At 44.9% G+C, this 14,221-nt stretch overlaps 1 protein-coding gene across 1 annotated transcript; it reads left to right on the top strand.

The window, feature by feature from the left end:
* The first annotated feature begins 238 nt into the window (after window positions 1-238).
* Window positions 239-3,380, top strand: LOC149390217 (uncharacterized). The gene is made up of 5 exons (XM_089619713.1): window positions 239-427; window positions 512-693; window positions 1,020-1,495; window positions 1,687-1,858; window positions 3,239-3,380. The coding sequence occupies exons 1-5, from the start codon at window positions 239-241 to the stop codon at window positions 3,378-3,380; spliced, it is 1,161 nt and encodes a 386-aa protein (XP_089475839.1).
* The last annotated feature ends 10,841 nt before the right edge of the window (window positions 3,381-14,221 follow it).

Here is a 14,221-nt window from a genome sequence, read left to right as displayed (position 1 = left end):
GAGACTTTATTACATCAAATGTAGAATATAAAGATTACAACTCTTCTTGTGGGCACCATTGACAACAAAGAACTACCCAACTCATGATCTGGAGTTGACAGTCATCCTCTTTGCGTTAAAGATATGGAGATGCTATCTTAACGGGGTAAGCTTTCAAATATTTTCTGATCATAAAAGTTTGAAATATCTCTTTACTCAGCAAGATCTGAACTTGAGATAACGTCGATGGATTGAGTACATGGAGGATTACGATTTCACTCTCGAGTATCATCCTGGCAAGGCTAACGTTGTAACTGATGCACTAAATATGAAAGGTGAAGGTGTTTTAGCAGCTCTAGCATTGCTGGATTGGAAAAGAGAAATGGTAATTGGGGATTACGATCTCAAGCTCTTCGAGAATCGTGATTCAGCGGTGATTTATAATCTGGTAGATCCACCGTACTTGGTCCAGCAAGTCAAAGATAAGTAGCAGCAAGATAAACATCTTCTAGGTGTTCTGACGAGATTGCAGAATGGTGAGACACTAGAATCTTGGAATGTTCGAGGGGATGGAAGCTTGTATTTCAATAATCGTTTAGCTGTTACACAAGTAAACGAGATCAAGGAAGCGGTTTTGGAAAAAATGCATAAGTCTCGTTATGCCATTCACCGTGGAGCCAACAAGATGTATCAGAATCTGAAGAAACAGTTCGGGTAACGCAATATGAAGAGAGACGTCCTCGACTATGTCAGAAGTTGTCAGAATTGTGTCAAAGTGAAATCTGAGCGATAGAAGCCAGGAGGAATGTTACAAGCGTTGCCCATATCAGAGTGGAAATAGGAAGAGATAACCATGGATTTTCTCACAAATCTACCAAAGTCGCAGGAAGGCTTTGATACGATTTGGGTAATCGTGGATCGACTCACAAAGTCTACGCATTTCATTCCTATCAAGGTAACGTACTCTAAAAGGAAACTAGCAGAAGTGTATCTTGAAAACGTGATGAAATATCACGGTGTTCCTTTGAGCATTACTTAAGACAGAGATACGCGGTTCACTGCTCATTACTGGAGAAGTTTCCAGGAAGCGCTATGGGGACAATACTAAATTTTAGTACTGCTTTTCATTCTCAGACAAGTAGGCAATCTGAGAGAGTTATTCAAATCCTGGAAGACATGTTGAGAGTGTGTGCTTTGGATTTTGGTAACAAATGGAAAGAAAATCTCTCATTTGCTGAATTCGCATACAACAACAGTTTTCAGTCCAGAATAGGCATGGCCCCATTTGAAGCTCTGTATGGAAGACCGTGTAGATCTCCTGTGTGTTGGATTGAACCAGAAGATCGTGTTCAGACAGGAGCTACGATTATCGAAAAAACTAATGAGAAGATCGCGATCATTCAACAACGATTGAAGAGAGCTCAGAGTCGACAGAAGAGCTATGCTGATAAGAGACGAAATTCACTTGAATTTGAGGTAGGAGACTACGTACTTCAGAAAATATCTCCACGTAAAGGTATTTCCCGTTTTGGAAAGAAAGGGAAATTGTCTCCTCGATATGTAGGACTTTTCAGATTACGGCACGAGTAGGTCTTGTAGCTTATCGACTTGCTCTACCGCTAGAACTATCTTTTGTACATGATGTTTTTCATGTGTCAATGCTTCGGAAGAGTGAACACGATCCTACAGCTATCGTTTAACTTGAAGATGTACCAATTCAAGAGGATGTCACTTATGATGAAGTGCCAATCCAGGTTGTCGATAGGAAAATGAAAAGCCTTCGTAACCGTGAAATTCCGTTGGTAAAGGTTTTGTGGACACATCATGGAAGTGAAAAAGCGACTTGGGAACTGGAAAGCGATATGAAAGAAAAATATCCGTACTTATTTCATGTACCCAGTTTGATCTTAAATTTTGGGACGAAATTTCTCTAAGGAGGGGAGAACTGTAGCGACTCGAAGTTTTAAGATTAATCTTGTAAATTAAGTTAATCAAAAGGACGAGAAAATTATGTAAATTAATTTTCTAAGAATTATTTCCAGTATTTTTGGATTTGGAATAATAAGTTTATCGAATTAGTTTAAATATATTAAGGTAAGGAGAAATCTCGGAATGAAAGGAAGGATTTATCGAGTTCGTCTCGCGTAACAAATTATTTTCCGAGGAAATGTTCCGGAATTTAATTTAAGAAAGTAAATTCTCAAGGACGAGAATTAATTCCGAGAAACCTTGAATATATTTGAGTTAATCGAGAACGAACGAGAAAATTCTCGGTTTGAATCATTTAATTAAAAGTTCGATCGCTTATGGTTGAAGTCATAAAATTTTGTGACAAGGACGTGGTTGTCATTTTTTCGGGCTTATTTGAAAGAAAACAAGGAAAAAGTGGTTGGATTGTAAATAAAAGGATAAGTATAGCATTGCCACATCATCAAGAGTTTGGAAACATATTGTACGTTATGTATATCACTTGGCCGACTAAAGAAAAGAAAGGCCGACTAAGGCATTTTGCAAACCAGGAAAAAAAAAAGGAAGAGAAGAAAGAAAAGAGAGAAGAAGAAGAAAGAGAATTTGGGGGAGAGAGCGAGAGAGAGACCGAGAGAGAGAGTGAGACGGAGTTGAGCTCGCGGAGGAAGAGGAAGCTCGGCCGACAGCTCAAGCCACCAGTTCTCCACCGTGCGCGCCTTGGCCGAGGAGACGAGAACGCCGCGCGCCGCCGTGGACACCGACCGCGAAGCGAACGCCGGGAAAGGAAGAGAACCCACCGAGGAGAGTTAATTTCACATAAATTGGGTAAGAAAAATCAAACCCGAAAAATGGATTTTTAGATTAGGGTTTGTTCATGAGATTGGGATTTTTGATTTTCTGGTTTGATTTCGTGAAATTGATGTACTCTGGACGTGATTTGAGCTCGGTTGTGATGTTGTTACTCGGATTCATGGATTAAGATTATTGTTTGGATTTTCTCTTGATTATTTTGGCCGAAAATCAGGGTATGTTCATTAGAAATTGGGGGTTTTGATAATCTTGAGAATTGTTAATATTGTGAGTCGATTTTGTGTTTGGAATTATGCTTGGGATTGTTGATATAGGCTGTTTTCAAATTTTGGATGAATTTACCAAGGATTTGCTGATTTTCGGACGTGTTTTGGACTTGGCCGTGAGGTTGTTATTTTGGTCGTGTATGTATTCTTGGCCATGTGATGTTGGTTTTAATTTTTTATGTTAAGTGGTTAATGAGTTTTGTTTCGATTGTGAGTTTTGTTATCGAGGGTCTAGACTCGATTAGGGCGGGCTACGCAGAGCCCAAAACAGCGGCCGTTCGGGATGACGAGGACGCGGCCAGAGACATGACGGAGCTATCGCGCGATGTCGACGAGGCGAGACCGAGACCGGGTTAATGACAGCGTTTGATCGCTTTAGGCTCGGAGACTCGCGGAACGTCCGTTTTAAAAATTTAACGAGTTATCTAATTATTGTTACCTTGTAATTATAAAGTTTAAGGTTTTAAGAATTGTTCCGAGCTAGTACGTTAGCACGTTTAATTTGTTTTAAAGTCCGTTTCGATGTAAGTTAAGGTTGGATTTCTCGGTTACTCGAGCTTAGTAATAATAAAGTTTGATTACGTTCTTTGGAATTCGGAAAGGAAGAAACGATACGTGTTTTACTAGAGTTATTCTCAAATTTCGTTATAGAAATGAGATTAGATTCGTTCAAAGGAGAACGAACTTGCTTATTAGAATTATTTCTCGGTTTTGAGATTGGTCGTGGTTTTTCGTTCAAGTTTACACGTTCTCGTATCGTTTGAGGTTTTGTTCCGAGGATATGTCTTTGGGTTATACGATTCTTTTAAATCGCACGTTTGAGTTTGAGTGTTGTGGATTACTCATAGGATTCTGATTCAGGATTGGTTTGATTTACCATGATAGGACTCGAGACTGAAAGTTGTTTAGAGGGTTCACGGAGTAAGTAAACGTCTGGATTCTCGGTTGTAGTGAACGTTCGGTTTCACAGGACGAGCGAACGTCTCGTGGACGAGCGACATAGACGCTTACTCTCGAGGTAGGTTATTATAACTCTTCTCTCCTGATTTTATGGTTTGGCCTCAAGTATATATTATTTTCGAAATGAAAATGATTGTGAACGTGCCACGAAACCTAGAATCGTTTTCAAAATGTGGCGGAACTTCAACTCGGGATATCCGATTATAAAGTTTAGAATATTTTCGATATTATACATATATCCCGTATTTGCGAAATAAAATGTTTTGTATATCCTGATAGAGCCGGAAACGTATATATATGAAGCGGAGAGTGCAATCGTATATATATAAGGGTGTGGAGAGTGCACCATTCTGATCAGAGGACTGTCACGGGTTATGTTGACAGGGGCTCAGGAAATAGTACACGTTTAAATGGGCGTAGATGCACATTTAAATTCAATTGCATTTCTTGCATTTACATTTCTAGCATCAGCATTCTGTCATTTACATTTCTGTCATTTACATTCATGCAATTTACATTCCTACAAGTTATACTTGTGCGTGTATGGTGATTTATACGTATAAGACTACTATTATACTTGTACGTGTATGGTGATTTACGCGTGACAAGAATATTATTACTATAAAGTAAGTATTATTTTCGGAAATCTTTTTAAAAATCAAACCATTACTATAGCACCTACTGAGCCTCAGGCTCACCCCTATCGAGTGTCGAAGGTTGGTTTTATTTTTCGTTTTCTTTCTTTTATCTTTGGACATGTAAAGTAAATAACTGAGTATGTACCGTGGGTTAGTTTTGTAAAGTTTATTACTGTTTGATTATATTCTAATCACACCCCATTTTTCTCGGGGCGTGACAGCCAGGTACTTTATGACTTTTTCTAATGCTTAAGAAATGGCCAAAAGGGGTTTTACTAAATAAAAATTTTTGAGATTGGGTAAGAAATTGTTTCAAAATTGTAATATCTATTAGGCAGATATTATACTGAAGATGGGCTTTGACACTGTAGTATTTCTCATCAATAAGTGCCATTGACCTGCATAAAATAGTATCTTTACTTTGTAAAATTTGAAGATTAAAGTATACTCAGTTAAAAGACTTAAAATGCCAATTAATGTAGACTTATGTTATCGGCCCGATCCCGATCGAAGCTATTCAAGGGAAAAAAGCAATCGGACTTGCCCTAGCCATTAATCGGCCCTTGGGCCGATTAGGCCAAAGGCCGGCCCAATGGCCTCGGCCCAAGACCGAGCTCGACCTCGGCCTCAGCTCGGCCTCGGCCTGGCGAGCTCGACCTCGGCATCAGCTCGACCTCGGCCTGGCAAGCTCGACCTCGGCCTGGCGAGCTCGACCTCGGCATCATCTCGACCTCGGCCTGGCGAGCTCGACCTCGGCATCAGCTCGGCCTCAACTCGACCTCGGCCTCGCGAGCTCGACCTCGGCATCAGCTCGACCTCGGCCTGGCAAGCTCGACCTCGGCCTCAGCTCGACCTCGGCCTCACGAGCGACTTCGGCCTCACATGCCTATCCTCGGCCAAGGGGCCCACCAATGACGCCAGCCCATGATGTCCCCAGCCCAGGGGCACGCCAGTGACGCCAGCCTATGTTATCTTCGGCCAGGGGGCACGTCAATAGCGCCAGTCTATGTTATCCCCTGCCGAACCCATGCTGTCCCCAGCCGAGGGGCCCACCAGTGATGCCACCCTATGCTATCCTCGGCCATGGGCTATCCTCGGCCATGGGCTGTCCTCGGCCAATGGCTATCCTCGGCCATGGGTTATCCTCGGCCATGGGCTATCCTCGGTCATTTGCTTCACTCGGCCAAAGGGCCCACCAAGGACCCCTTTGGTCGCCTATAAATACAAGAGGCCCTCCCTCTTCAAAAGGTAATCTGTTGTTGGCCCGTCTAGGGCCAACGGGAACAAGGTCATCTCTTCGACCCACATGGCTGGTACGAGATCTTGGGCGGCGAAACCCCGACTCAACCAGGAGCCGGCCCAAACCAATGGCCAAGTCAAAACCCAGCCACGGGCCGAGTCAATGGCTCACCCGGCCATTGGCTGGGTCAAATGGCTCACTCGGCCATTGGACAGTTCACTCGGCCAATGGCCGAGTGAACCCCTCAGCCACCAAGGCAGTTCACTCGGCCATTGGCCGAGTGAACCTTCCAGCAGTTCACTCGGCCAATGGCCGAGTGAACCCCTCAGCCACCAAGGCAGTTCACTCGGCCATTGGCCGAGTGAACCTTCAAGCAGTTCACTCGGCCAATGGCCGAGTGAACCCTTCAGCCGCCAAGACAGTTCACTCGGCCATTGGCCGAGTGAACCTTCCAACAGTTCACTCGGCCAATGGCCGAGTGAACCTCCCTGCTGCCTCAGCAGTTCACTCGGCCATTGGCCGAGTGAACCTCAGCCGGCCCAAGACCTTCACTCGGCCAATGGCCGAGTGAACCTCACCACCATGTTCACTCGGCCATTGGCCGACCCAGCCTCCTCCAGTGCCGACCCAAGCATTCTCACTCGGCCAAGGGGTCTTCAAACCACCCCTTGGCTGCCTATAAATACCAAGGCACCCCCCTTGGTCCAGGTAATCCATTCTTGAGTACTGAAACGCTGCCGAACTCGTACCTCGCTCGTTTCTCTCAAGCTTTGGCCTCTAAACACCCCTAAAACCTCTATACTCCACCTCAATCACACTAATGTTGAGCGTCGGAGAGGTAAACAGGGGCACCCCCCCTGTTTCCCCTTTGTAGTTCACAAGCTCTTGTTTGCTTTTCAGGTATCGAGACGAGGTGAGCTACACCCACAGCTAAGGGACGACTCGGGACACCGGGTCCGACACGCTCGAGTCAAGACGAGACCACTTGGTCCGGCCTTGGGTCTAACCGTCTTTGGCTCCTAAATAGTTGTCCGAAAAACAGCGACAACATTTTGGCGCTGGAAGGAGGGGATCTCTCGACCTTGACGACGCATTCCCTCTACCAGTTTTCTCCCTTCGTTCTCACGACTCTCGAGAGATGAGTCAGCTACCCACTACCTCCGCGGGTACCCGAGCGACGAGCTCGAGGTACGGTCTCCGAAACCTTGCGCACCGTCTTGAAGGGCAACCTCGCGATAGCGAGAGCCAGCCCCAAGACCCGGTGAACGACCCCGAGGCCGAGCTCCGAGAGGACACGGCCCGGCGGCTCGCGGTGCTCCTTGACCGTCCCGGCGTTGACAGCTCCCTCATCGCCGGTCTCCTCGGCTACGACGTCGAGGATCGATCTGCTCAAGATTACTCCGACCCCGAGTACGTGGAGGAGTCGAGGACCGACGAGGCCACCCCTAGCCTCGCTCAAACGCGACCCGAGAGGGCCAACGGTGAGTTGGCCGATCCTTTGTGCTCGGCGCGACAACAGGCACGGTCACAGTCCCGGGGACTCGCCCCCTCGGTCTCAAGAGGTGGCCGGACACGGCCCCTCGCCGAGGAGAGAGCGACTCTGGTCGACGATGGAGCCGATAGCCGAAGCGCTCGCCGGGCGACCCGGCCAAGGGCGACCTCGCTCGTCATGCACCAAGCGTGGACCTTAGAGAACGCTTGACGGCGCAGAGAAACTCCCGAGGGGAGGATCTCCGCCAAAGGCTAAATTCTCGAAGGGACGCGCTCCCCGCCGCAACTCTTGGCCGACCTCAGGCCAATGTCGTGGACCAAGCGTCCAATGAACGCCAACCAGTGACCCCCGTGGCCCCGACGATTGGCCCTGCCAACGGGCTTGATATGGTCACAATGATCCAGAGCCTCCAAAACCAAATCATCGAGATGAGGGAATCAGGGAGGCAAAGGCCGTACGGAGGGATCGAGGAATCATACTCTCCCTTCGCCGCACAAATCCTCGCGCAGCCATGCGTGGGAAATTTTAAGTTACCGTCCATTCCCCCCTATGATGGACGTACGGACCCCCACTTCCACGTCCAACACTATGAGACGTGGATGACGATGCAAGGGCAGACGGACGCCACCCTCTGCCAAGCCTTCAGCCTGACCCTCACAGGGTCGGGCTTTGAGTGGTTCCAAAGTTTGAGGCCTGGAAGCATCCCGTCCTTCAGGGCCTTGCGAGAGGCTTTCCTCGCTCGCTTTGCCACGCTTGTGGCACAAAAGAAATCGAAGACCCACCTCCTCTCCATTCGACAGGGGAGAGATGAGACATTGAGACAATACCTCGCTCGCTTCACCGAGGAGTCTCACAAAGTCGAGGGCTTCGACGACAGGGACGCCATCACGGCGATTACCGAGGGAGTTCGCACGAGCGACTTCCTCAAGTCCATTGTCGGGCAAGTCCCGCGAGACATGGCGGAGCTGATGACGAGAGCCCGCACACATATGGGAATCAAGGACTATCTCGATGGCCGCGATGGCCGGAAGTCAGGAGGACAAGGTAGTCGCCACCGTGAAGAACGTGTTGGAATCGATCTAGGGTTTGAGAAAAAGTTTAACGCTTCGTTAAGCGGCGGAATTTTAAAAATTTTCTTTTTAAGTAAAACTAGTTTTTACTAACCTAGACAAGAGCATATGCATGTAAATAAAAACTAATATGAGCTATTAAAGTTACTAACCTTTCTTGAAGCTTGAACCTTGTAGAAGCTTTTGGAAAGTTGCAACGCTCGTCTCCCCTCGCAGCACGTCTCTCTTTCTTTCCTCGGCACCTCGAGCAACCACGAAAGTTTCTATCACTAAATCACTCGAAAAGAAGGAATCAGTGAGTGGGCACTTTTAAACACTACGACTTGAGAACGAGTCTCGAAGTCGCAGAGCTAAAGACTAGGTCGAGTGAGGACCTAGGTGCCAAGACAAGAAATAATCGAAAATAAACTAGAGAGAGAGAGAGAGGACTTCGGCCAAGTTCTAGAGAGAGAGTCTCTCAAATCTCTTAAACTTGGATGAATGAATTGTGAGGAAATGGGGCTCCTATTTATAGGAGAGGTCTCACCTTCAATAAGGTAGTTTCCTCTTCTATAGAATATCACATATTCATGAGCAAAAATCCTTCATTTCCCATTCCTTGTTGGGCGCCCAAGGCTGCCTCCTAGAGGCAAGGATTTGTTTCCTTTTTTGTTCCTTGGCTTTCCCTTTTCTCACTTGGCCGAATTTCCCATTGCATGTGTGGGAAATTTGTTTCCTCTTTTTCTTTTGGCAAGTATCTAAATACATTTATGCACAAAATAAACTCTCTTTCCTTGGGTATTATGGGCGCCCATTTCACTTCTAGAAGGAGCTTCTAGAAGCTTCTTCATTTATTCATGAGAACATGAAAAAGGCCCATTAAGAGTTTTCAATAAAATTCTTATGAAATGAAATTAATTCACAAGGCCCAATTAATCATATTATGGCCGAGTGACATTAAGTCATCAAATGAACTTGTCAAAATTTATTGACATCCATTTCATCCTTATGTCTCAAAAGACAAAAATACCCTTTTAACTATTTTCGTTCTTGTTTTGGCTTAGCTTCCAGTTTAACTATTCCTATCGATGTGATTCGTGACAGTGACCTCATGGACCCAAATGAACAAAGCTTTAGCTAAACACTTGGACTCAAAAGTTCACAAACCTTTTCCAAGTTTAGCTTAATGCCAACTGACTCCACTAAAGAGCTGACACTGAAAATCTCTCGGTTCAAATGAATTTGTTTTCTACTCAAGAATTCGACCTAATTATAATGAGCGGATCCACTGAATATTATCTATGCTACCCTTCATGAATGTCATCAGCTAGTCGGGATTTACTAAATTACCATTTTACCCTTCTAGCTGTTATTTCCTCAACTCCTTTGTCGCTTGTGAATAAGTTAGAAACAATGTATTGACGAGGAGCTAACAAGTCACATTGTTTCATCCAAAAGAGTCAAGACTCAATTTGGACACTGGCCAGTTCATTTATTCACACTCCAAGGAACAAAGCATGAGGTGACATACATTGCATTTCAGCAATCTTGTACATGAATTCCATATCTATGAGAACTTCACAAAGTTACTCATGACAGACTCACAACTTAGTACCTCACCAATAGGCCTTGTTCGGAATCACATAGTGAGTCCGAACTTTGACTTTCTCAAATGAGAATACTAAGGTGTGAAATGGCATGTCTCATTTCAGGATTAAGGTAAGCATGATGCAATTCATACATAGTGACTTCGAGACATAAGAGGTTAAATGGTTTGTTCTTATCTTGTCTCTAGAAGTGCACTGGTCAATTCAGTACCTTCGGAAGATACCTAGAAGAACTATAGAGTTCCTAACTCTCAATGCCTCATAACCAGACATCATAGATTCTTCTAACAATCATACTGAGGTCAATAGTCCTTTGACCCTAAGATTGCGAATATATCGTTTTAAGCAAACTACGAAGAGTTTGTTCATGCAAATCTACATTTGTCTCTTCGTAAGTTGTTAAGTTTGTTTATGGACTAAAAGACTATGGTTTTATCATAAAGCTTCAGACAAGGAAGATTGAATGAACGTTTCAACTTTATTAATGAATGAATAGGCAATTACAAGCAAGAGTCTTCATGAGACTTTATTACATCAAATGTTCAAAATAAAGACTACAACTCTTCTTGTGGGCACCATTGACAACAAACTCCCACTTGACTCAAAGAAGGTGTGTGTAGTCCTTCATGCCTAATCCCTCACGATGTTGGTCGAAGACCTTGTTCGCTAGGGCCTTGGTGAATGGATCTGCGAGGTTGTCCACCGTTGAGATCTTCTTCACTTCCACGTCTCCGCGCTGCACGATCTCTCGAATCAAATGGTATTTCCTCTCAATATGCTTAGAGCGCTTATGGCTTCTAGGTTCCTTTGAGTTAGCGACAGCCCCACTATTATCACAATAAAGGGTCATGGGCTCGTCGACGTTTGGAACAACTTCCAAATACTTAAGGAACTTTCTAAGCCATACAGCCTCTTTGGATGCTTCACAAGCAGCCACATATTCTGCTTCCATTGTGGAGTCAGCAATGCAAGATTGCTTAATACTTCTCCACACAACAGCTCCACCATTAAGGATGAACACAGATCCCGAAGTGGATTTCCTGGAATCCTTATCCGCTTGAAAATCGGAGTCGGTATATCCCGTCATAGTCAGGTCAGTACCTGAGTATGTAAGCATCAAGTTCCTAGTTCTTCGAAGATACTTAAGAACATGCTTAACAGCAATCCAGTGCTCGGGTCCAGGGTTGGATTGGAAACGACTAACTACGCCAACGGCGAAACATATATCAGGTCGGGTGCAAAGCATAGCATACATGAGGCTTCCTACGGCAGAGGCGTAAGGAATTTTCCTCATGTCTTCAATCTCTTGTGCAGTCTTGGGAGACTGGTCCTTAGAGAGTGAAACTCCATGCCTAAAGGGTGTTTGACCCCTCTTGCAGTCTTGCATCGAGAAGCGATCCATCACCTTATCAATATAAGATGCTTGAGAGAGCAACAGGGTCCGGTTTTTCCTATCTCGAAAGATTTGGATTCCCAGAATGTACGCGGCTTCTCCTAGATCCTTCATATCGAATTGCTTTGCTAGCCAGACCTTAACCTCAGATAACTTACCCACGTCATTACCAATGAGTAGTATATCATCGACATATAGTACCAGAAACACAACTTTGCCTTCGTGTATTAACTTGTAAACACAAGGCTCATCTATTGACTGTTCAAAGCCGAAGCTCTTTACAGTTTCATCGAATCTAATATTCCATGACCTAGATGCTTGTTTTAGTCCATAAATGGATTTAAGCAACTCACAAACCTTGGTCTCTTGACCTTTATCCACGAAACCGTCTGGTTGAGCCATGTAAATGCGCTCGTCAAGATTGCCATTCAGAAAGGCTGTCTTGACATCCATTTGCCAGATCTCATAGTCGAGAGCTGCAGCTATGGATAGGAGTATGCGGATGGATTTAAGCATCGCGACTGGCGAGAAGGTTTCTTCATAGTCAATCCCTTCTTGTTGGGTATAACCCTTCGCCACAAGTCGTGCTTTGAACGTCTCAACGTTCCCATCAGGACCCCTTTTCTTCTTGTATATCCACTTACACCCTACGGGTTTAATCCCTTCAGGAAGGTCTACAAGTTTCCAGACTTTGTTGACATACATCGAGTGCATCTCAAGTTTCATGGCGTCAAGCCAAAGGTTTGATTCAGAACAAGCCATTGCTTGGCTATAGGAAACAGGATCATCCATGTCAGAGACGGCTACAAGAGAGTCTCCATAAGACATGTACCTGTCAGGCTTTTGAGTAGCCCTCCCACTACGTCGAAGTACTACTTGACGAGATTCTGATGAGTTAGGTTGTGTTTCAGTTGGGGTAAGAACAGTTCTTACAGATGAGGTAGAAGCTTCCTCACCCAACTTTTCTTCAAGCACAATTTTGCTTCTAGGTTTCGCATCCTTCATAAAGTCCTCCTCAAGGAAACGAGCATTCGTGCTAACGAAAGTCTTATCGTCCTCGGGACTATAGAAAGTAAAACCTTTGGTTTCCTTCGGATATCCTACAAACAGGCACAATTCTGACCTACTAGCCAACTTGCTAGTCTTTTGCCTCAGCACGTGTGCAGGGCAACCCCAAATTCGGATGCGGCCAAGATTCACTTTACGGCCAGTCCATCGTTCATAAGGAGTACCAGGAACCGTTTTGGACGGAACTTGGTTCAGAATGTAGGCGGCTGTTTCGAGGGCATATCCCCAAAAGGAAAGCGGGAGTGATGAGTAACTCATCATTGATCTAACCATCTCCATAAGAGTTCGGTTTCTTCTCTCTGACACTCCGTTTTGTTGAGGTGTGCCAGGCGCGGTAAGCTGAGAAGCGATACCTTCTTTTTTAAGAAAGTCATCGAACTCTCCAGACATATACTCACCACCTCGATCAGGTCGAAGGGTTTTGATCAATTTGCCAGTTTGCTTTTCCACTAAAGCCCTAAAGACCTTAAATACGTTAAAGGTCTCGGATTTGTGTTTAAGCAAATAGACAAACCCATATCTTGAGTAATCATCAGTGAAGGTAACGAAGTATTCGTATCCTCCACGTGCCTGTTGGTTGAGCGGACCACATACATCAGAATGTATTAGTTCCAGCAACTCAGTGGCTCTTCGACCCTTATCGGAGAAAGGTCGCTTAGTCATTTTTCCTTCTATGCAGGATTCACAAGTAGGTAGTGAACCTATTGCAGAGGCTTGGAGTGGACCATCCCTCACAAGTCTCTTAATCCTATCTAGACTGATATGACCAAGTCTTAAGTGCCAGAGGTATGTTGATTTTGTTAGATCGGAGGATTCAGAAAGTTTGATCCTCTTTGGCTCCCTAATTAGATCGTTATCTATTTCGGTGTCTAATAGAGAAGGTTGAGTGGGATAGATGTAAAAAAGACCATTCTTCATACATGCATCAGTGACGAAAGAATTTAGAAAAAGAAATACGAATTCCATTCTTTATAAACTTTAAATAATAATCTTGCTCGAAAAGTTGAGCAACAGATACTAGGTTTTTCCCAAAGGAAGGAACATAATAAACATTATTCAAATTTAAAGTTCGATCTTCAAAAGATAGCGTCACGGATCCCACAGCCTTCGCAGACACCACGCTCTCATCACCCCACTTGAAGCAGAAGTCGCCATCCTCTAAGCTTTTGCTTTTCCTAAAACCAGTCAAGGAGCAGCAAATGTGGTTAGTAGCAGCGGAGTCAATAATCCACGATGATACATTATCAGCTACTAAACAGGCTTCAGTAACAAGTACAATACCTTTAGCTTTGGTTTTGAGGTAGGCGGGACAGTTCCTACGCCAGTGACCAGGCTCGTTGCAGTGGTGGCACTTGTCTTTAGACTTGTCCACCTTCGGAGCCTTTGGCGCCTTCTTCTTCGTTTGAACCTTAGGTTGGTTCTTCTTCTCGGCGTTGCGAGGTCTCTTCTTAGATCCAGAGGTGGAGGCAGTAGCATGTACTTCTCCTTGAGCCCTCTTTTTCTTAGTGAGTGCCTCAGCGGTTTGAAGTTCCTTCATGAGCTCGGTAACAGTGTACTCCAGCTTGTTCATGGAATAGTTCAACTTGAAGGTATCAAAGGTTTCGGGGAGAGTTTCCAAGATCATATCTATTTTGGTCTCCCCATCAATCTCAGATCCAAGAATCTCCATCTCGTTGAGATAGCTAATGATCAGCATCATATGATCTCTAACGGGAGTTCTAGCCTTCATACGACAGTTCATGAATTGTCGG

Source organism: Urtica dioica, chromosome 7 (assembly GCF_054948205.1).
Source record: "Urtica dioica subsp. dioica isolate 48M chromosome 7, U.dioica_male_clone48M_v1_H2, whole genome shotgun sequence".
NCBI classification, from domain to species: domain Eukaryota; kingdom Viridiplantae; phylum Streptophyta; class Magnoliopsida; order Rosales; family Urticaceae; genus Urtica; species Urtica dioica.
The sequence above is the reverse complement of the archived record's forward strand: the minus strand, read 5'-3'. Positions and strand labels throughout refer to the sequence as shown.